This window comes from Chiloscyllium punctatum, chromosome 10 (genome assembly GCF_047496795.1).
Source record: "Chiloscyllium punctatum isolate Juve2018m chromosome 10, sChiPun1.3, whole genome shotgun sequence".
In the NCBI taxonomy this organism is placed as follows: domain Eukaryota; kingdom Metazoa; phylum Chordata; class Chondrichthyes; order Orectolobiformes; family Hemiscylliidae; genus Chiloscyllium; species Chiloscyllium punctatum.
This window is the reverse complement of record NC_092748.1, coordinates 68366048-68390774: the sequence shown is the minus strand read 5'-3', so window position 1 is coordinate 68390774 and position 24727 is coordinate 68366048. Positions and strand designations below refer to the sequence as shown.

The 24727-nt window shown below is 40.2% G+C and overlaps 1 protein-coding gene across 2 annotated transcripts in view; it reads left to right on the top strand.

Moving 5' to 3' along the window:
- The first annotated feature begins 849 nt into the window (after window positions 1-849).
- Window positions 850-24727, top strand: part of marchf7 (membrane-associated ring finger (C3HC4) 7) — a 67557-nt gene continuing 43679 nt past the window's right edge. The window contains exons 1-4 of one of the 2 annotated variants that reach the window (XM_072579430.1): window positions 850-977; window positions 12808-12986; window positions 15495-15644; window positions 15765-15948. In XM_072579430.1, the coding sequence (XP_072435531.1) occupies window positions 12819-12986; window positions 15495-15644; window positions 15765-15948 (502 nt within the window). In that variant the 5' untranslated portion in view covers window positions 850-977; window positions 12808-12818. The remainder of the gene's footprint in view (window positions 978-12807; window positions 12987-15494; window positions 15645-15764; window positions 15949-24727) is intronic. The other variant, XM_072579431.1, reaches the window with a different exon arrangement.

Below are 24727 nucleotides of genomic sequence, written 5' to 3'. Positions count from 1 at the left end.
GGATAGAAGTTCGGCACAACATCGTGGGCCGAAGGGCCTGTTCTGTGCTGTATTGTTCTATGTTCTATGTTCTATGATCTGCCTGTTACTGCAGGCAAAACAAAAACCTGCTGTGAGGTCGGAAGCTGAGGAGTGACTTTATAGAGGTTTACAAAATCATGAGAGGCATGGATAGGATAAATATACAGTTTTTTCCCCTGGGGTTGGGAGTCCAGAAGTAGAACGCATAGGTTCAGGGCGAGAGGGTAAACATAGAAAAGAGACCTAAGGGGCAATTTTTTCAGACAGAGGATGGTACGTGTATGGAATGAGCTGCCAAAGGAAGTGGTGGAGGCTGGTATAATTGCAACATTTAAAAGGCATCTGGATGGGTATATGAATAGGAAGGGTTTGGAGGGATATGGGCCTGGTGCTGGCAGGTGGGATTAGATTGGGTTGGGATATCTGGTCGGCATGGACGGGTTGAACAGAAGGGTCTGTTTCCGTGCTATACATCTATATGACTCTATGACGCTATGTGACAACAATAAATCAAATTAAAATCTCAATTTATAGCGATTCAGATAATAATCCGCCTTCCTCACGTTTTTTCTACCAAGGCAGAAAACCTCACATCTTCCGTTTCACTGAGAGATGGGGAAATAGGATTTGTTTCGACTTCAAGACAGCCAATAGGAGCTTTGAATGACCTAAGGTATAACTGCGCGGAATGAGGAAAAGTGACTAGGAGTTTAAAAAACCGTGGATGTGCTTCCCGATTTAAAAGTACGAAACAGCAACTAGCTTTGGTACAAACAGTGTGACATTTGACACACAGGCCCAGTCTGTCAGAGCCTCCCCCTGCCTGAGGGCAGTGACCTCAGAATGGATACCGCCGCCGGAACTGACGTGTAATCTACATCCGGCCGGCCCGATTCTCACCGGAAGACGCTGTTAGCAGTGCTCGTTGTTATCGATGTTCAGTTAATATTCAAAAGGTGAGTTATTCGTGTTCTCTTGTAAATATCGGCTGGTGCGTGTCGAAGGGACGTAAGTAGCTTGTTTCTGCTGCCTTTAAAAAGTGTTTGAGAGTTTAAACACCGCCGGTCTGTTGGACTAATGGTGGGTTGGGCCTGCAGCAGGGAAGGAAGTACTCGAGCCAAACGCCTGGATAGTCCACGGATTGTTCAGAACCAGTTACTTACTGGTTTGTGGAAAAATACGATGAAAAACAGTTAACTTTTATCTGACCTTGGAGAAATTGCTTCGAATTACTTGTACGGTTTTCGCGATTTCTATCGGTGTACGCATATCTTTTAACACCCCAATCGTCTGATCGCCATTCGGGCTAACAGTTTCGTAACGTTGGAATACATCATCGCAGAAGTATGAACAAAGTCTGACAGTGGTTTAATATCATTAAGTTTTTTTTAAAAACTTTGTTCTGGAGGAAACCTGCGATGGTAATCCTAATGGAGATAAGGGAATGTTCAAGACATTGAAGAGCGTAACTTGGAGTCTGTGTTTTGTCGGTGTACTGATTTAATTTTAAACTCGGCTTTTGGATAAAATACTGTTGGGAAAGGGGTATGATGGAGAGATGGAAATGCTATAGATACTGTTAGACCTCAAAAATATTTTGTGCACACTTGGGACAGATTGTGCTTAGTGCTATGTTGGTGAGTGGTGAAGCATCTATAAGTATGCAGAGTATGGTATACAGTAGTGATTTCACACCAGTTGTAACATGTTGGAAGCTATCACATCTTATAGTGCAAATGAGTATGTGTCAGTTGGTAGGAAGGACCTTCCCCTACCCACCATCGATTTCATGCTATTTAAAGAAATATTTGCAGCCTTATATTGAACTTGGGGGTATTTCCTTTCTATATTTGTTTTAAAGTTGCAGAATTTTTACAGGAAGCAGTTTGGTAGTAAAGTGATTGCTGATTTCAAGGCCTCTGGCAAGCTAGTTGATCCCAAACGTATGTGTTGTAGGCAATCTCCTTCAAATATAATCTGGCCAAGCATAGCAATGGATGCTAATGGAAGAGGGAGGTTGAGAAATATTTTTCCCTAAAGGGCCATTTCTGCCCAAAGTACTCCATCCTGAACCTCTGATGAATGATGATTGAAACATCTGCTGTTTTCAGTAAGAATGACCTTCCTGAAGTATACTACCTACTGCACTCTCAACTGAAGCCTCAGTAGAGCAAAGACCATGGTTATGAACTTGTAACCTGTTTGGTTCTTTCTAGTTTGACGAAGAGATTTTAGCAGCCCCTTGAGTTGCCATCTGCTATTCCCTACATTTAGGGAGTTAACTACATTTTGTTCATTTATTAGGGAGAAGCAGGCATGTGTTTTTGTTCAGACTATGGTTCAGGATGTTATCATCTGCACAGTTAATGTTTTGCTGGCACTGCATGTCACTTCTGTCTTACACCAGAACTAAGAGGGATTGCTTTCCTTCAGTGCTCCACTGTTGCCTAAGTCAATGCCCAGCATCCTGGCAGCAGTCATAATACTTTTTGTCTGAACTGAAAACTCCATTTGAACCACCATATCAAAGTTTAGTTACTAGGTGACTATTTGCTCAACGTGGTAGATAACTCCATTGTGCAACTATGCATATGCAAAGTCATGATGTGGAGGTGCTGGTGTTGGACTGGGATGGACAAAGTTTAAAAATCACATGACACCAGGTTATAGTCCAACAGATTTATTTGGAAGTACAATGTTTGGAGTGCTTATAGAAAGTGAGAGACCATTGAAATGCTAATTTGAATGGGGCCTGCAGAGTGACACTGGTACATGTCTACTTCATGCTGTACAATTGTACCGATATGAGAGAGTTGTGTGTTGGCAGCAGGTATTTGCTGAGAAAGAGAGAACAGGTAATCCAGACAGTCCTTTTTGTGGCTGAGATGCCTGTGGAAATCACAAGTGTCCAATCCCACTAATAACAGCACCAATTTCCTGTGTCCGTGTGGCTGTCCAAAAATAAGATCACTACAAATTAAGAGCATATCTTGTGTAGATCAGAAATTTCTCTAGCTGAACCTCAAATATATTCAATGACCTAACCTACTGTGCTGTCTGGAGTATATTTTTAATCACCCTGAGGCTAAATTCTCCTCTTCCACTAATTCTCGTACTTTGCCACTTGTTCCAAGTTCTCTCGCACAGGGAAATATTTTCTCAGTATCTACCTTGTCAAGCTTCCTCAGGATGTTGAATGTTTTGATATCATCCCGTCTTATTCTTCTGAACTCCATTAAGGATTGGCTCAATGTGCTCAACCTTTCCTCACCCTTGGTAATCAACCCAGTGAAACTTTTGAGTTACCTCCCTTTACATGGATATTACTCTTTTTTTTTAAGATTATCTAAACTGTGTGAATCTGTCTGTTTCACTGCTCCAGTGCAGTGTTATCCCAGCGGCTGGTGGAATGTTGTTGATTTTTCATGGAGACAGCAAATGTCCTTGGAGGACAACCTAGAGTGGCTCAGGGCCTACAAGAGCTGGCTGAAGTAGTACATCCTAAATTGGATGTCAGCAGTCTGGATTTGGTGGGCCATGTAAGAGCAAAGGTATGGTGGAGTGGGACAAGTTTGTGGACAAATTTACCCAGGAAAGTGTCTCGTAATCCTAACAATTCTATTGAAGGTTAGATTGCTGAACTGCTGTGACTCCCTGTATACACCTTTTGAATACTGTAATCCATAAAAAGGTAGCACCTGAAGTTGCAAGGAAATAAGTTAACTTTGCATGACAGCTGTCTGAAATTCAACTCTAGTGCCTGTGTGTTATTTTAATTGGGCTTTTGCTGTAGTGGAAGCTGGAACATCAATCAATCAATCAATCAATCAGTGTTTTTGTCCAAAACTATACAAAGAGTTAATTTCCAAATTATCAACTTCGTAATGATTGCAGGCTTGACCCACTTTGACGTGCCTATCCATGAGCATTCATCTGTAAGTTTTTCCAGTGGTTTCATAGTCACTGTGAGCATTTTATTCCAGATGTAATTTACCTGACTTTAAATTACCAAATTGCCATGGTGCAATTTGAACTCTTGCCTCTGGATCATTAGTTCAGTCCTCTGGATTATTGATCCCAAAACAATCATTATGCTCGTGTTTCTCTTGAGAGATCCTTGAACTGCTCTACACAGCATCAAGTGCTCAGAACGAATATGGGAATTTTATACAATCGGTCTTTGTTAACTCTTTCATGCAATTTACTACAATCTATTCCATGTGTTTAGCTCAACCAGAAATGATACGTTAGAATTTAGTGTTTTGTAATGAAACTAATAACAAACTTGTTTAATACCTGTAAACACTGAGAATGCGATTACAAGTCTTCCTGTTGCTGTTATCCTTTTAAAGAATGAATCCGACTCAATGTTTGGCTATATTCCACAAACGTTTTGGATCTTTATTCAGGAAAGTGTCACCCTTCACAGGAGTGAAATCAAACCCAAAGTAAACTTCGGAAAGTCTGGTAGCATCTGTGACGTGAAATTGGAGTTAACGTTTTGGGTCCAGTGAGCTTTCCTCTGAACTGATGAATAAAGGAAGAGCTATTGGGATTAGTGAAAAAGTTTTTAGTCAAAGGAGTGGAGGGGCAGAAATTTAGTGGCGATCATTCTACACGCTAGAACCTACAGAGCTGAAAGCACAATAGCCACTGGCATCAAACATGACATGAGGTCACAAACAAGACCAGAATCACAGGAACCCAGAGTTCTGAGAGTGCTGCAAGATGGAGGAGGTTACAGATACGAAGGCAGAATATGGACTACAAGACAGAAAATTGTAACTTTTCATGATTGGATTGGTGGACTGAAAATAAGTGTAGATCCATGACCGTAGAATTAAAGTGGATGTGACTTGATGTCCCCTTGGATACAGAGTGCAGAATTTTCTGAGTGATAATCTGTGGAGTGTGCAAGATGGGGAAACTTCCAAGAAGAATATTGGAATAGTTGAATCCAGTATCTGCAATCCTCACTGCAGATACTGGAGATCAAAGTCGAGAGTGTAGTGCTGGAAAAACGCAGCAGGTCAGGCAGCATCTGGGGAGCAGGAGAATCAACATTTTGGGCATAAGCTATTTGTCAGGAAAGATGAAGGCTTATGCCCAAAACGTCGATTTTTCTGCTCTGATATTACCTGACATTCGTTTTTCCAGTCCTCATTTTCTCCCTGTTATCAAGACTAAGCCAGTCTTCTCCTAAAGACTTAATGAGGTATCCTTTTCCATTTGGTCTTAGTAACTTGGAATAATATCTCAAAGCAGGATTGGTGGCAATAATCTAGTTGTCACATCCCAAATGGTGCACGTGCACACAACCATGACGTTATAAGCAATGATCATTTGAAGATTTAATTTAGCCATTGAGATGATAGCTGCAGTGGGCACCACTGTAACATATAACACCGTGAACAATAGTGTAGATTCTCTAGATAGAGCTTGAGACTTCTTCAGGTTAGCATTATAAAAAACCACAACCATCTAAGGAGGAAGATCAAAATTTAGGAAGTTGTGGGTGTACAAGCACACAGTCAGTTAGCTTCTGTGAACGGAGCTGCCAGTTTAAAAATGCTGCATAACTGATCACAATGCTAAGCCTGCCTCTAGAAGTTAAAGCTAGAAATAGTGAAAATTACAGAAAAGGCTTGTGTCGCGATCTACAAGGATTTGTGTAAATATTTAGTAAACAAACAGTTATAATTGTTTTAAAATGAGGAGGGCAATTGCAAAATAATTTTGCAGAAAGGCTGCTTATTAAGAAAATAGTTAAAATAATTTGAGTGGAAAAATCTGAGATTTTTTTTATAAAAGTTATCTTGACAGGAATATACATCTTTTTAATTGTATAGCGGAAAATATTCTTAAAGCCATAATGCCAGTACAATGTAATTTTTCCACTTTAAAAAGCGCACAAATATCTCAAGCAGTGCATGTCATCTATTTTTTAGGGTACAAAATGATGGGAAAAGTGACTTATTTTAAATTTCTTTTATAACTGTTTCAGTAACTAGAAAAAACTTCATGATAGATGTTACATAAGACAGTATCTGAAAGGGTTAACTGACATCATGAGAAGCGTTGCCCACAGCAATGTAGAGGACTGTTCCTGTAAAGACCTAACTGGTTGTTTGTCTCAAACTCTGTAAATGTTATGTACTTGCTGTTAGCTTAACATGTATCTCAAATGTGATATAACTAAAAATTAAGTAATATATAAAAACCTATTTATTATTCATCAAGCTTGAGCTACTCTTCTGGTAAAGGGTTAATATGGACTTCCTTCTCCATTTGATATCAGTAACTTAGACTGACTTAATGGCATTAATGAACCTCATGCATTTATCCAAAGCATTCCAGATCATCCAGTTGAAAAAGGCTATTTGATCAGCCAGGAGTGCTTGTGGTCAAGCTGGATCTGGCAATGAATGGCTAAATAAACAAGTCTGTCAGTGTTTGAACTACTAGTTACTTCAAGGGTAAACCAGAACAGCTGCATAGAAGTCTGGATATAATCCCACCTGCTCTAGAGGTATGCCATAACATTTCTGAACGGTTGATTAAAAATATCTAAATGCTGGGTTCTTAGCGCAGTGGTACTATGCCTGCCTCTATGTTGGAGGGCCCAAGCTTAGGTCCCACCTGCCCGCAGGTGTGTCCTGACACGCCAGAACAGGTTGCTTAAAATAATTAAAGCTCCTTTGTTTTTTTCAACTATTCACGTCACAGCTCCTTTAGAAAGAGCTTGGTTCTTGTCTGGGCTTGTGGCATGATGGTAGAATGTCTGGCTCCAGAGGGTAGCTTCTTCAAATCACAAGAGGCTTAAACGCTAGCACACGTAGTTCCAAACCACACATTTCCAGAATCTGAGCAAAAAATTATGGCTGACAATTCTGAAGGAGCGCTGCACTGTCAGCGTTGTCAGAGTCATGTATTGAGGGCTCTCTTGGTGCAATGATGGTTTCTGGGCTGGATGATTAGATTCAAGTCTGGCCTGACCCAAGCATGTGTCATAATAAATCAAAACCAGTTGGTTTTCTTTTAAAGAAAAGTAGTGTTCTTCCCAAATGGGGCAGTAAGTTGCTGAACAGGAATAATGTCTTGAGGGAAGGGTGGAAACTGATATTGGTGTTCAACTATAGATTTATAAAAAAAGGTTTTGTTCTCTGAAAGATTTTGGTTGCCTAATACAACATGTAGATATTAGTCTATGAAACAATCTATAGCCCTTAGACTTCAAAGGGAGAAAGTTTGGGTCATCGTCAAGGGAAAATATTTCAGTGAATTAGTAAAAGTTGTACTGAGGATAAGGGAGGCAAAGATGAGGAATTGATTGAGTCAAGGTATTGTAGAAATGTTGGGGAGTGAGGGGGGGGTCAACGGATCTTTGACAGTTGATATTGTATGAGGTTGTGGCAGAAGGAAGTGGAATATGAAAGAAGGATCTTGTCTGTGATCAGAATATTCAAATTGAGATACAAGATTGAGGATGGTGGCCATAAATATGGGTAGGGGAGTTTGTGGCAAGCGAGGTTTAGGGAGTACAGGAGATTAGTGACCTTTTGAGGTTAAGCAAAGTGAGTTGAGATGAAGGTTGAAATCACCCAAGATAATCATTTTTTCCATACAGGAGCTGAAGGCTGAAAGGAGTTAGAATATCTGTCAGAAACCAAGGATTGAATTTGTTGTGCAATAAGGAGTGAGAATTACAAGGAAGAGATTGAGTAACTGGAACAGCTTGGCTGGTTCAAAGGACAAGAAAGTTTTTTAACACAGCCTGGGAATTAACAAAATGAGATTTGGTTACTATGGCATTTTGCTCAGAGCAAATGGTGGAACGTTAAGTAAGGCTGACTTTTTGAGTCAGGACAAAGGTGTCAACATGTGTGAGCCAAGTTTCAGCCCAGATGTGATATCACTGGAATCATCCACAGCAAGGTTATGAACACCCAAGATAAAAGCAGAAAATTATGGAAGCACTCAGCAAATTAGGCAGCATCAGAGGGCGAACAGAGATGCCCTCCCTTGCTTGCGCCCCCTCAATTACACAAAAAATCAAAAATAAGATGGTTCTTAAGATAAACCAAATGGCTGGAATAATATGGTAGCTATAAGAGTTGCAAGATGAGGGTTTATCTCTTGCCCCATTTCAAGTAAACCTATTGGACTTTGACTTGGTGTTTGTGTGACATCTGACTTTGTTCACCCAAGTCCCACATTGTCACCTCCACATCATATTCATGTACCCATCCAGGTGCCTTTTAATTGTACCAGCATCCACCACTTTCTCTGGCAGGTCATTCCATACACATACTACTCTCTCCATGAAAATGTTGCCCCTCAGGTCACTTTTTAAAAATCTTTCCTTTTTCATCTTAAACCTATACCTTCTAGTTTTAGACTCGCCTACCCTGAGAAAGAGACTTTGGCTATTCACCTGATTCATCCCCTCATTATTGTATAAACTTCTATAAGGTCACCCCTCAGCCTCTGACACTTGAAGGAAAATAACCCTCGTCTGTTCAGCCTCTCTCTATAGCTCAAACCCTCCAATCCTGGCAACATCCTTGTAAATCCTTTCTGAACCCTTTCAAGTTTAACAGCATCCATCCAAAGATGTGCAGGTCAGGTGAATTGGCAGGGGAAATGCAGAGTAACAAAGTAGGAAAGTGGGTCTGGGTGGGATATTCCTTAGAGGGTTGGTGTGGATGTGTTAGGCCAAAAGGCCTGTTGCCACACTCGAGATTCTATGATCTTTCCTATATCTGAGAGACTAGAATAGGATGCAGTATTCTAATAGTGGCCTAAACAGCCACAATATGGCATCCCAACTCCTATATTCAATGCAAATGACCAATGGATGCAAGCATGCCAACACCACCTTCAGTACTCTGTCCACCTGTGACTCCACTTCCCAGGAACCCAAGATCACTTAGTTCAGTAACGCTCCCCAGGATCTCACTATTAAGTGTATAAGTCCTGCCCTGATTTGCCTTGCCAAAATGCAACACCTCACATTTATCTAAGCTAAACTGTATCTGCCACTCCTCAGTTCATTGACCCATTTGATCATTTGTACTCTGATCATCTTCTTCACTGTCCACTAATTTTGGTGTCATCTGCAAACTTACTAACCATACCTCCTATATTCAAATCATTTATATAAATGACAAAAAGCAGTGAACCTAGCAGCAATCCTTGTGGTATATCCCTGGTCACAGACCTCCTGTTCGAAAAACAACCTCCGCCACCAACCATTTCATTGTGCCTATTGTTTTTACACAGATTTTAAGCATGCCAAGATTAAATCCCTCCTTGAAATGAGTGTTTTAACCACTGAGTCAAGAATTCTGACATCATCCAAAGCTTTTTTACTTGTTAATGAATGATTTAGTCATACAGCATAGAAATATAGGCCCTTCAACTCACCATGTCTATGCCAACCAACAAACACCAAGCCTATCTAGTCTAACTGGTCTGTAATGACCTGGCCTAACCCTGTTGCTGTTTTTGAACAAAGGAACCACATGAGCTATCCTCCAGTTACTTGGAACTTCACCTATAGCCAAAATAATATTAGATTTCTCTACGAGGCCTCAGAAGTTTCCTTCTTTGCCTCCCATAGCAGCCTGGGATGCATCTCATCAGGCCCTAAGGATTTATGCACCTTTTATAACCACTGTAACATTTTAAAATCTCTTCCTCATTAATCTTAATGTGTTCTGCAACCTCATCATCCTAACTTAAATTTCCAGCTACAAAATCTTTCCCCTCTACAAAACACGTGCTTGCTGCTTTTTCTTCATTAAACTCTCAAAAACCTTTGATATCCAGGATTCCCTGGACTTACTGCCAGGGAATCTGGCACTTCACTCTTCACTCTTAGAGGAGCACGCTGGCCTTCAAACTATACTATGTTTAAAAGACTCCCACTTTTGAAATGTCGACTTGCCTGTAAGTAGCTGCTCCCAGTCTGTTTGCCAAATCTTGTCTATTGATATTGAAATTGGCCTTCCCTCAACTTGGGCACCAGTTTGCACTATCCTTAAAACTTTCCATAATGACTTTGAAACTGAGAGGTGTGGTTACTATCCCCAAAATGGTTGCCTGCTGAAACTTCAGCCACATGACTGGCTTAATTTCCAGGATTAGGTTTAGCACTGCCTCCTCCTCCTCCTCTGCTGAGAGGAACAATTATGTACTGGCATAAAAAGCTGTCCTGGATGCACTTCAAAAACTCCCCCTCTGAACTTATCTAATAATTTCATCTAATGCGGCTGTCTTTGCTGATGGTAGCAAAGTCGAAATATGCTACAACTGTAACCCTGTTTCATTCACATCTTTGTGATTTGCCTATATATCTGCTCTATCTCCTTCTGATGGGAGGACTATAGTATAATCCCAGCAAAGTAATCGCCCTTCTTTATTTCTATGCTCTAGCTAGACTATACTAGACAGGATTGAGATTCACAAGGAGGAGGTGTTAGCAATTCTGGAGAGTGAAAATAGATCCCATCTGGCCCCAGTGAGTTATCTTAGAATTCTCTGGGAAGCCAGGGAGGAGATTGCAGAGCCTTTGGCTTTGATCTTTGTCTTCATAGTCTACAGGAATAGTGCCAGAAGACTGGAGGATATCAAATGTTGTCCCCTCGTTCAAGAAGGGGAGTAGAGACAGCCCTGGTAATTATTTTGGTTGTAACTAAAATGTTGGGAAGGATTATAAGAGAGAGGATTTATAATCATCTAGAGAGGAATAATTTGATTAGGGATAGTTAACACAGTTTTGTGAAGAGTAGGTCATGCCTCACAAACCTTATTGAGTTCTTTGAGAAGGTGACCAAACAAGTAGATGAGGGTAAAGCAGTTAATGTGGTGTCTGTGGATTTCAGTAAGGCATTTTGATACGGTTCCCCACGTTAGGCTATTGGAGAAAATCCAGGAGCATGAGATTGAGGGGGGATTTAGCTGGTTTGGATCAGACATTGGCTAGCTGAAAGAAGACAGAGGGTGGTGGTTGAGAGGAAATGTTCATCTGAAGTTCAGTTACTAGTGGTCTGTTTTGGGGCTACTGCTGTTTTTCACTTTTATAAATGACCTGGATGAGGGCGTAGAAGGATGGGTTAGTAAATTTGTGGATGACGCTAAAGTCAGTGGAGTTGTGGACAGTGCCAAAGAATGTTGCAGGTTACAGAGGAACATAAATAAGCTGCAGAGCTGGGCTGAGAGGTGACAAATTGAGTTTAATGTGGAAAAGTGAGGTGTTTCACTTTGGAAGGAGTAACAGGAATACAGAGTACTGGGGTAATGGTAAGATTCTTGGTAGTGTGGATGAGCAGAGAGATCTGTGTCCATGTGCATAGATCCCTGAAAGTTGTCACCCAGGTTGATGAGGTTAAGAAGGCAAACCATGTGTTAGCTTTATTGATAGATGGATTGAGTTTCAGAGCCATGAGGTCATGTTGCAGCTGTACAAAAGTCTGGTGTGACCACGCTTGGAATATACATACAGTTCTGGTCGCTGCATTTATAGGATGGAAGTGAAAGCATTGGAAAGGGTGCAGAGGAGATTTAGAAGATGTTGCGTGGTATGAAGGGAAGGTCTTATGAGGAAAGGCTGAGGGACTTGAGACTGTTTTCACCAGAGAGAAGAAAGTTAAGAGGTGACTTAATAGAGACATTTATGATCAGAGGATTAGATAGGGTGGAGAGTGCGAGCCTTTTTCCTTGGATGGTGATGGCTAGCACAAGGGGACATAGCTTTAAATTGAGGGGTGATAGATATAGGACCAATGTCAGAGGTAGTTTCTTTACTCAGTAGTAAGGGCGTGGAATGCCCTGCCTGTAGACTTGCCAACTTTAAGGGCATTTAAATGGTCATTGGATAAACATATGGATGATAATGGAATAGTATAGGTTAGATGGGCTTCAGATTGGTTTCGCAGGTCAGCGCAACATCGAGGGCCAAAGAGCCTGTACTGCATTGTAATGTTCTCTAGGTGGCCTCATTTGAAGACCTTTCTTGGACATCCTCCCTCATTACTGCAGTGATACCTTCCTTTGTTACTAATACAAAGCCCCACCTCTCCACTGAACACTTCCTGTACACGTGGTCATTATGGGCACTTGAAGTACATTCTACGGCATCAGGTTCTCCAGCCTTTTAAACCTTACCAACTACAGACAACAAACTAGGAACAAATTACTCAACCTTACCCACTACTCACCAAATCAGATTTTTCTGTCTCACTCTCTTCCTAACACAATACCGACCACACTTTGTTCCTCCTGGAACGACTCTCTCAGTCTCTAAAGCTAGTTCCTATTGAATCATGATGTCACCTCAAGTGCTCTGCCTCTGAATTCATTTGGAAGCTGCACCTGCTCCTTTCTTCTCCCACTGCTGCTCTGTGTGAACTTGATCTGGGCCTTGATGCTCAAACTTCCATCCAGAAGTTCCACGTCTGCTGTTCACTTCCAGATTTTCTTCTCTCTTCCGCTGCAGCTTCTCTGACCGAGCTCTTGTCAGTGTATAATTTCCTGTTCAATGAGACTGCACGGAATCAACATTGACTTCACTAGTTTCCTAACCTCCCTTCTCCCCACCTCATCCCAGATCCAACACTCCAACTCGGTGCTGCCCTCTTGAACTGTCCAGCTCCCTTCCCACTTTTCCACTCCACCCTCCTCTCTGACTTATCACTATCAACCCCCACATGTATCTATCTATTGCTTTCCCAGCTGCATTTAAAATGTTCAAACATCTGATTCATTTTGATTTTTGTTTTGCAGTATTTTCTGGGATGGAGCCCAAGCCTTCCAGGAAATCCACAAGATTGCCTGTTGAAGGACACAACTCTTTACCTGCGCCGCCTTCAGGAACAAAAATTTTGTACGAGAGTAGATCAAATGGCCTGGGTGACTTGTATGCAACGAGAGAAACTCCAAATAAAATTGAAAATGAAATTCAGGTAACAGCTCCTTTTTATGTATCTTGTGGTGATTATGATATTTATTTTTAAGCTACAATAACTTGCAATATAACCTTTTTGATGTCTAAAATGTTTAAAGTTGTTTTATGGTAGGGAAGAGAAGAAAAAGAATGGTTATGTCAGGTATTTTGGAGATGGTAGTTGGATCAGAAAGATGGGTTTTATAAGGGATGTTAATAGTGCTGACAATGGCAAGAAGTTTGGAAATTTGGGTGAGGTGTTCTACCAACCGTGAGGAGGTGCAGAGAAGGTCAAAATTATATGACTGAAGAATATGGAGGATGGGTAAAGCTGCAAAATGAAAGGTCAATAAATAATTTTAAAATCGATGAGATTTTTTTAATGCTTCCAGAAAGCCAGTTGAAAGTTAAAAACCTGAGCAAATGTTTATTTTCAGTTGTACATTACAAGCATACATCTTTTAACCTAAGGGCCATTGTTTCAGTTGCATAAATGAAATTCCAGTTACTGCCCATCAACTGCATACAAATAAACATAATTAATGTAATGTTAACAAATTCCCTTCTCTCAAAATATAATTACTTTAAAATGAAATGAATCAGATTTCCATATTCTGTACAAACCTCATATTGCAAGACACACCACTTCGGGAACCCACTGAATAACTTCTTGAGATGCATATTCCTCTTTGTAAAGCAACTCACTAGTTGCACAACTTGCATCCAGCATTAACTTTGCATGTTCCTTTCTCTCCAGATTTGTTTCAAGCCAACAGGACATGACGCTGTCTGACCTGTTGTGCTTTTGCAGCACCACACTTTTAGAATGGTTCTCTGTTAACCTTGTATGCTTTCCATCAAGTGCACCTATGTTAATTTCACACAATTTTTAACCTTTGGCAAGTATGATGAAGAAATTGTCTGTGATCCTTGTCTTTTTTTTCTTTCTGATCAATGCCACTAATATTCCTCTTCACACTCTGAGGTACGCAGGTTTTGTAAAGGGGATATAATAATGTTTTGATTGGTTAAACACAGATCCTCTGACTTTCCAAATATAAATTGTCCTGATATGCTCCCAAATCACATTTCAGTTGTATTTTTCTTTTGTAGAAATTGCTGGAGAAACTCAGGTCAAGCAACATCTGTAGAGAGAAACAATTAAGTTCCTTTCAGGAACACTCAAATGAAATGCTAGATACAGGTCGTCAACTACTGAATTGTTTTGTTTTATTTTCCTTTGATAGGTTTACTCAACAGGAGGCATCTCACAATAAATGTTATCACTACTTAAAGAGGCTTATTCTAACCATTTTCTATAAAATTCAAACTCTTCAGTGCCATCTGTATTATTCCAAATCTAAAGCAAGTAGTGCTGTTGCTGTATTGATCCTCATTACTTAGTGAATCAAAATGACATTTTACTCAAATTGTTGCACGTATTGTTGAAATGCCAACCCTATCAAACAGTTAAAGCAGTGTACAACTAACACATTCACTCAATGACCAAAACTTGTGGTCAGTGTAATTTGTTGGAATGCATCATTTTCTTCACCCTCTTCCTCAGAACTTTGTGCAATTCTGGAGATCCTGCCTCTTATGTTTTGGGCAATTCACTGCGTAATGATACTTTGAGTCACTCTAGAAGTACTTATTAACTGTTCTTTAGATCCCTTCATTTTTATTTATATTAATTGTCATTTACACTAATAATTACATCTGCTAAAGGTGTTTTTATCCTCATTTTGTTTGACCTTCATCCTACATTGATGCCATTGCCCAGCATTTGGATAATTTCAAAATCAAGCAACATTGATTCCTCAATTCTTTGTCATCTTGGAATGTATCATTTGTTCTACAAAGGCTCAATAAAACTGCTTACCCAGAAACTTTGTTCCAAGGCAGCAGAAACATATTCTAATTTGACCTACATCTCAGAACTGAAGTACCAGTTGGAACCCATGGTCTGTCCCTTCAAAAAGGCATTCATAGCTGGGACCAAATTGCTTTCCATTGCAACATATTCTTTATTTGGAGGAAGTGGGTGGACTTAAAGTGAGATTTGTTTTTGAGAATTAGTTCAGCAAGGTAGGAAGTTAGGTGAGGGCGATTTGGGATTGTGTCGGCTTCCATTCAAGGAATAAGCTTTGCTCTCAGACTGTGTTGCAGTCAAAGGTTAGGTGATTTGGGTGTCATTGGTGAAAAGATGATGGTTAGGGCCAGGAAACTGGAAGTGCGCTGGTATGCTGGTTATCGTTACTGTGACATGTTATCGGTTCAAGGAGCCGCCTTATCCTAGTTCTTTGTCTTTTATATTCAGAATGTATTGGTTATGGGAACAGATACCTCTGCTGTTACTAATATATAACATGCAAACTTGCTGCATTTTATTGTGTTGATTGTTGAGTCTGAGTTCTGCCTCAAATTGCTTTGTCCTTCTAATTTTTCAATAAATCCAGGTTTCCCCATGCTCCCTTTTGTCAACTCTTCCAATTTATTGCCTTACAACTGTTAGTATTTTGTGCAGGAGTCTCAATTGCATCATAATGCCCGTGGAGGCTTTCCTATATCTGAACCAGAATGCAGTGAATATCCATTGAAACTATCAACTACCACTTCAACGCACAACTCAAGATCTGAAAGACCATGGCCTGTGGGTTTTTCGGGAAACAGAATGGTATACCAATTTCAAATTTGGAAATGAAGTGTCATTGCTGCTTATTGATTTAAAGATCCATTAATTTTACAATAGTGTTAACATTTAAAACCCTATCAAATTTATTTTTTTTTTTCACAGTTCTCCACATCTGAAGGTTGCCGTTTGTCTGCACCTTTGCAGTCTACTTTATATAATGAAACAGAGAGACTTCCAGGAGCATCTTCAAGATGTTTAACACCCCAGAATGTTGATTCCAAGAGGCCTAAACTTGTGTCAACGTATTCTCCTAGAAATGGTGCCAATTGTGAGAGAAACAATTCAGGTACTTCATGAACATTTGCAATCAGCACTTTCTCTCTCTCTGCTTTTTGAAGGACTTATAGCTACAGGTGTTAGCTTTATGATCCTCAACATATTGTTCTAAGACAAGTATTACAATGAGATGTGAGTGGCTACGGCTACCTCTTGGTTCTGTTGTCTCTTTACTGTAAAGGAGAACTGACATGATATTCAGAACCATGTTATCACATTGAACAAGAAGTTGCATTACTATTTGCTTGATATTTTTAGTTGCTGACCTCCACTGTAACTGTTCTTATGTCACACAACATCAGGTTATAGTCCAGCAGGTTTATTTGAAATCACAAGCCTTAGGAGTGCTGCTCCTTCATCAGTTGAAATGAAGAAAAGCACGCAGGCACAGAATTTATGATGTGGAGGTGCCAGTGTTGGACTGGAGTGGGCAAAGTTTTTTTTTAAAAATCACATAACACCAGGTAATAGTCCAACAGGTTTATTTGGAAGTACTTGCTTTCGGAGTGCTGCTCCTTCATCAGGTAGTTGTGGAGCAGGATCATAAGACAGAATTTATAGCAAAAGATTACAGTATCACGAAACTGAAATGATATGTTGAACAAACCTAGATTGCTGTTAAGTCTTATCTTTTCGAATGGGTTGCAGGTTTCATTTCATTAATATGTAAATCCCAGTGCTTGCTTTAAGTCACATTCTCGAGATAACTTAAAGTCTTGTAAAAACTCAAGATTGTAAAACAGACACATTCTAACCTCACACCTTTAATACATTTCTATGAGCTGAGATGTCACCATTTTATACAAACCTTAAGTTACATTCTTGAGAACTTAAAAGTAGTTCAAGGATTTACATAATAATGAATCAAAACCTGCAACCCATTCTAAAAGATAAGATTCCCTACAGCGTGGAAACAGGCCCTTCAGTCCACACCGACCCTCAGAAGAGTAACCCACCCAGACTCATTTCCCTCTGACTAATGCACCCAACACTATGGGCAATTTAGCATGGCCAATTCACCTGACTTGCACATCTTTGGACTGTGGGAAGAAACCGGGGCACCCCGAGGAAACCCACGCAGACACTGGGAGAATGTGCAAACTCCACAGTCAGTCACCCGAGGCTGGAATCGAACATGGGACCCTGGCATTGTGAGGCAGCAGTGCTAACCACTGAGCCACTGTGCCACCCAATGAAAGATGAAAGACCCAATGAACACAGACTGCCAATTTCTCAGCTACAAACCCCAACAAGCAGGCAAAAAAATGTCCAGAAAACCTAGCCACTCTCCCCTACATCAAAGGCATCTTGGAAATGACTGCCAGACTACTCAGACCTCTTGGCATAATGGTAGCCCACAAACCCACCAACACACTAAAACAGCAGCTAATGAACTTGAAAGACCCCTATACAGACAACAAGCAAAACTAATGTCATTTACAAAATACCTTGCAAGACATGTGACAAACAGGCAGAAAACTAGCCACCAGGATGCATAACATCAACTAGCCACATAAAGACACGACCCACTCTCAGTAGTAGCCTTACATACACATGAGGAAGGACACCACTTCGACTGGGACAACACATCCATCCTAGGACGAGCCAAACAGAGACACGCACAAGAATTCTTAGAAGCATGGCACTCCAACCGGAACTCTATCAACAAACACATTGACTTGGATCCCATTTACCACTCCGAGAAAAAGAACAGGCAATGACATTATCACAGGAAATGACATCAGTAACCCAAGAAAACCTAAATGCAAGTAGAGAGCGAGCCATGCCACCAACGCTTCGTCCGGAGGCTTACTGATGATGTTACCTATTATGGTAACAAAATATCTGAAAACAATCCTTATAGCTCAGTGAGCAAACCCACATCCAGAACTTATCAGCAATCTAGGTTTGTTCAATATATTGTTTGTTGCATAATACTGTAATCTTTTGCTATGAATTGTGTGTCTTATGATCCAACTCCAAAGCTACCTGATAAAGGAGCAGCAGTCCAAAAACTAGTACTTCCAAATAAACCTGTTGGACTATAACCTGGTGTTGTGATTTCTTTAATGGAATTTATAAGCAGAATGATCAAAAAGATCATAAAAATGGTGTAAGTGGAGTGTTGAATAATAAGTCACTGCAGCTGCTCCAAGAAAAATACCCCAGTCTGTCCAATCGCCTTTAAAACAAAATCTCTCCAGCCCAGACAACATCATGATGAATTTCCTCTGGAAAGTGCAATCCCAAAATTTGGATTCCAGAGCTGCGTACAGTACTGTAGCTACAGCTTAACTAGTGTTTATACAGCTCCTGCATAGCCTGCCTGCTGTTAAACTCTATGCCTTGGCCAAATATCCCATATGCAATGTTGTTTACATTATCTACCTTTGAATCATAGAACCATAGAGTTGTACAAATTTGCCATTCGGCCTATCCTATCCAAAGAGCATCCCACCCAGACTCCCCCCTTACCCTATAGTTTTAACCCTCAATTCCCATGGCTAACCCGCCTAACCTACACATCCCAGGACACTATAGGGCAATTTAGCATGGTCGATCTTCAGACTGTGGGAGGAAACTGGAGCACCTGGAAGAACCCATACAAACACTGAGAGAATGTGCAAGTCTCACTGAAAGAGCCTCTTAAGGGTGGAATCAAACTTCGGTTCCTGTCACTGTGAGGCAGAAGTGCTAACCACTGAGTTACTGTGCCACCTTAACAGTGAAATAATAACTGTCTCACTAAGGAACCAGTCAACCCACGCATTAAGGTCCTCCTGATTCTGGGTGCTTCCCAAGGCCTTGCTGTACATTATATACTCTCTCTTGTCTTGTCCAAGTGCATTGAATTGATTTCTATTTTTCATTGATCAGTCCATCTGACCAGCCATCTATATATCATGCCGTAATCTAAAGCAATCCTCACTATTTACCACCCCACTAATTTTCATATCACCTGCAAACCTACTGATGAGCCCTCCTCCATTCAAGTCTAAATTGTTCATACAGACTACAAACAGCAGGGGCTTCAACACTGATCCCTGTGGAACTCCATTGAATGATGTCTTTCAATTATAAAAACACTCCTTGACTGTCAGCCTCTTCTGTCTGCCACAGCCAATTTTGGACCCACTTTACCATGTTTCCTTGCATCTAATGGGCTCTTAGCTTTGCTATAAGTCTCCTATGCACGATTCTATCAAACATCTTGCTGAAGTCCATGAAGTCTATGTTGGATGCATTTCCCTCATGCACTCATTTGGTCACTCCTTTAAAAAATGTAGTCAAGTTTATTAGGCTTGATCTTCCCTTATCAGAACTTTGGTTGCTGTTTTTGATAAATCCCTGCCTCTCAACTGCAGATGAATTCCGTCCCTCAGATTTGCTTCCAGTAATTTCCCCATCACCAAGGTTAGACTGGACTGTAGTTTCCTGGTTTATCCCAGTGTTAGTGGATTGCTCAGTTGGAGGCAGAGGAGCACAGAGGGGAAATGAAGCTATTCACTTAAACTTAATATGGTTTTGCTTTATATCAGTCTCTTTGTATCTACCTATATGTATAATCGTCAGCATAGTGAAAATAAGCTTTTTTTTCCATTTGGCATAATCTGAAAGTATTGAGCCTCATTCTTGCAGTTTAAGTTGCCTCATTATTAACACCATGCATGGTAGGATAAAACTGGAGTCTTTTTTTTATATATCTTTCATTTGCAAATATAAATATTTTGAATTGTTCACAAGATCCTTTGGCAAAATTCAGAACTCCATTTATTTTATGGCCCCACTAACTGTTTGTGATCCAAACTAACCTGAATACCTAGGAGAAAGTGAGGACTGCAGATGCTGGAGATCAGAGCTGAAAATGTGTCGCTGGAAAAGCACAGCAGGTCAGGCAGCATCCAAGGAACAGGAGAATCGACGTTTCGGACATGAGCTTGAAGAAGGGCTCATGCCCGAAATGTCGATTCTCCTGCTCCTTGAATGCTGCCTGACCTGCTGCACTTTTCCAGCGACACATTTTCAGCTCTAACCTGAATACCTGTATGTTTCAAAAATTCCTTACAATGGAAATCTTTGTGTTTTATCTAGAGACTAATTGAATTATTTTGGAAAGCATTGAATGGTGTGGGTACTAAATCTTTGTTAGCTCTTAAGTAAGTTGTACAAATCTCTCTCAGCCCAATGCAACCCCCCGCCATACAAAATTCATTTGTAATTTGTGTTTGCATGCTTTTTGTTTCTGAAAGAAAATATTATCCACAAAACTGTTACTAAATTTGAATTATTCAGCATTTACAATGGAAGTTCATTGTGGGAATTTACATGTAACTGAGTGCCAGTTAACATGTAGTTGCAAATCTCCAGTCACTGGGTGCACCATGTTAAAGAGTCACAGAGATGTACAGCATGGAAACAGACCCTTCGGTCCAACCCGTCCACGCCAACCAGATATCCCAACCCAATTACGTTTCTCCTTAAGTTGAGAATTGATTTGCAGCTTTTAAGTCTTTTTGTTTTGCTGCTTCCACTCCCACGTTTGCAATCACACTCTTTTATACCGCTTTACTGTTGGGCCAAGACAAGGTGCTTCCTTTAATGCTGCCTTAAGTCATCTGCACTTGCTTCCCAAATCCTACTTCATCCACGGGTCTCCTTTTGCATCTTCACCTGACCTGCCTATTGCTGTCCTGCTGTCTTCCTTACTTCCACATTGCTCTTCGCTGCCTCTTTCACTTTTTGCTGTTTGAACCAGAAGCATGATTTGGAAAGTGCAGCGAGTGCTTGTTTTGTACTCTTTGCAGATGTCTGAGTTTGGAGAGAGAGTAGGTCGTGACAAGTTAGCTCAAGAAGGATGAGATGGAATTTTTACTGTTATCACCAATGGAGAAAACAGATATTGCAGCTATGTGGGAGTAATGGTAATGTCAGGGTTGGAAAGTGCCCAGAATAAGAAACATCTGTATTGGAGGCATTAATTTTAGTGTATTGACATTACCTACTTAATGCAATTGTTATTGTCTCTATAACTTTAACACAAATCATAACTGGAACGGTTTTCTCTCTCTCTCTCATTTTAATGTAAGAGCATTGCATCGCTGAATTGTACTAACTTAGGCTTTCCTTGATAGAAAAGGTCGTATTTAAAGGTTCATTATCCTAAATGTGAGCTGCTAATGTAGAATTTGGGACATATATGATGTGCTTTGAAGCTCAAAAAAGGAAACTAGTTTCTGAGTTTGACTTTCTAATGTAATAATCTTCCATTACATATTTCACTGAGGTAGGTTTTGGTTTGGAATTTTTGATTCCTTGTGTGTAGGTCCATACTAAAGCATTTAATGGTTTAAAATAATACAACAAGCAAGTAAGAATCAAGAAAGAACAAGTTATTGTTTTGTGTTTTCATTCGGTCTGAAGTCTGAGATAAACAGGTATTTGGCATGGTTGGAAAAATAATGGCGTATTGACAAGTTCCATCTTTTCATAACCTCCAGATAGCTGCATAGAACAGTACAATACAGGCTCTTCAGCCCTTACTGTTGTGCCAACCTTTTTATCTTGCTCTAAGATCAAACCGACCTACATACCCTTCATTTTACTGTCATCAATGTACATATCCAAGAGTCACTTAAATGTCCCTAATGTCTGATTCTACTACCATTACTGGCAGTGCATTCCACGCACCCACAACTCTGTGTAAAGAACCTACCTCTGACATCTCCCCTAAACCTTCCTCCGATTATGCCCCCTTGTAGTAGACACTTTCACCCTGGGAAAAAGTCTCTGGCTATCAATTTCATCTATGCCTATCATCATCTTGTAGACCTCGATCAAATCACCTCTCATCCTCCTTCGCTCCAGTGAGAAAAACCAGTCTAGGAAGCATCCTGGTAAATCTCCTCGACACCCTCTCGAAAGCTTCCACATCCTTCCGATAATGAGGCAACCAGAACTGAACACAGTATTCCAAGTGTGGTCTAACCAGGGCTTTATAGAGCTGCAGCATGACCTCACGGTTCTTAAATTCAACCCCCCCTGCTAATGAAAGCCAACACACCATAAGTCGCCTTAACAAACCTATCAACTTGAATGGCAACTTTGAGGGATCTGTGGACATGGACCCCAAGATCCCTCTTCCTCCACACTGCTAAGAATCCTGTCTTTAACTCTGTAATCTGCATTCAAATTCAACCTTCCAAAATGAATCACTTCACATTTTTTCAGGTTGAACTCTATCTACCACTTCTCAGCGCAGCTCTACATCCTGTCAATGTCTCGTTGCAATCTACAACAGGACTCCACCCTATCCACAATGTGAGCACATTTTCACTTACTGTTATAATGAATGCAGCATTCAATTTGCGCACAAATTGCTCAAAACAGCTACTGGATTGTGGTCAGTTTTTTATTAATTGTTACAAAGTTATTATTGACCATGAGAGTGGGGAGAGCTCTCCCTGTGCCTCTTCAGATTGCACCTATGGTACCTAAGAGGGCAGACGTTAATCTCCTCTAAAAGACAGCCAGGTTTTCAGACGTCCTTAGAGTGGGCCCTGAACCCTCCATCTTCTGATTCTAGGACTAGAGCTGTACAGCTACACTAACCAGATGGTGAGTTTGTATTTAATAACTTGCTAATTACTTGTCAATTGCTCTTTCTAAGATTAATATCACAGTTGATACAGTAAAATGGATTGAACAAAAGTAGGAGAGAAGTAGTGGGAAGACAGGAGGTCAATATGCAAGAAATAAATTAAAAATGTAAAGGATCCAACTTAGATTAAAAACACAGAATTCAAATTAAACAATGCATTTCGTCCAGTTGTAAGTGGATAAGGGCCTGGTCCACTCCAAGAACACAAACTCCATTCTTGAACTTAGGATTGGTTTGCAGCAAATCAATCAATTCTCATACTTACAGCTATCCTTCTCCTGTACATGCATAAATGCAAGAACTTCATATTCTGAAAATTATGAAGGGTGCATCCAGGATCCTCTATCCCTAAGAGGAAGCTTATTAGAAATATTTCTAATGTATCACACTAGGGAGAAACCAGAAGCAGTCTGTTAGCATTTCTTTGTTCTTGATCTGTAGATAAATTGGATTTAGTTGTAGGTACTGTTATCCTGGAACTTTGAAACAGAAAGTTGAACAAAGTTGTGCTTCGAGCTATAAAATATTAAACAAAATGGAAAACATACAATTTGATGTGAATAAATGTGATTTGACATATTTGGGGCAAAGGACAAGAAATTGAAGTAAATGCTTAATCGAAAATAATACCTAAAGATATAGTTGCAGTTTTCAGAAAGTCTTAATGTAAGTAAATTAAGCCATAAAGTGGGTTTTTATTATGGAATGCATGTAGAATTTGCATGTCTGTTCTGGGAGAATTGTGGAGGAGTAGCATGTTATGCAATAAGTATGTTTAATTAGAGGCTGCCAATTTTTCTCAAGTTCCAATTAATATTTGTGGCAAAAAAAAACAAGGCTAGGGGAATGAGAAGTTTGGCTTGTTTTAGCAAGCTGATAGTTTGAACATTCTCCCTCGGGCACCCTCCTTGTTCTTACCTACCGCTGCTTTTGTAATGTTATCCACAGACATGAACTTCATTTTCATGATAAATACTGATGGCCAGCTCTACCTCTTCTTCCTTTTCTCCTGATCTTTTCGGAATGCTTGTCCAGTATTCAGTCTTGGGTAAGGTGGAATTTTCTCTGGATAAGTATTTGGAAAGTTGAATCCATCAACTTTGCTCACCTGTACAAGCTAACTGCTCCTTATCCCTTTTTGTGCCAAGTATCTTGAGTTCTATTGGACTGATTTGAGCAGAAATCAAACTTGTCACTGCATTTACCCCGATCTTAACCATTACAAAAATGGTCTTGTTCCACCTTTTCAATTGACTGCCTTCTCCCATCCATCACTAAAACTCTTAAGTATAGCAATAGCACTTGCCATTTGAAGCAGTGTTGCCAGTTGATGAGGTCATTTCATCTGCCAACTAATTCCACATACCCATACTCCTCTGTTTTTGTTATCATAAAGGTATTATCAATCCCAGGTGTAAAATTAGCAAATCCATGCCATTTAAATGCTGCTTATCGAAGAGTGCTAGAACTCTATCTTTGTGGACACAAATATTTCTTATTTCAGTCCTGAATGATCTGGCTATATTTTTTGACTAATCTTTGACTCGCCAATCAGCAAAATTAGTTCCTTTATCTATTTTACCTTTTGGAGTTAATTATGTCAAAAAATTATGACTGTCAAGAAATGACTGGAGTCACTGGATTTAGCAATGGCTGTGGGTCCTGACAACATTCCTGCAAAAATCCTGAAGGGTTTTGCTTCAGAATTTGTTGCTCACCCAGCCAAATTATTTTAGTTAAGCTATAACACTAATATGTATCCAAAAATGTGGAAAGCTACCCATATTTGTCCTGTACACTCAAAGCAGAACCAAAACAAACTGGCCAATTACCAGGCTATCAGAATACTCTGAATCATCAGTCAACTTATGGAAGGTGCCATCAACAATGCGAGCAAGTAGCCCTTGCTGAGCAACAACTCTAACCCTAATTGTAACGCTATCCCTTAATGCTCAGTTTGGATTCCACCAGAACCCTCAACTCCTGACCTCATTATTGTCTACTTTCAAACCAAGACTATAGAGGTGAAATCAAGTGGCTAGAATTTGGCAGTGGAGGCGGCCCAGGACTTGCATGTCCTTGGCAGAGTGGGAGGGGAAGTTGAAGTGTTCGGCAACAGGGCAGTGGGGTT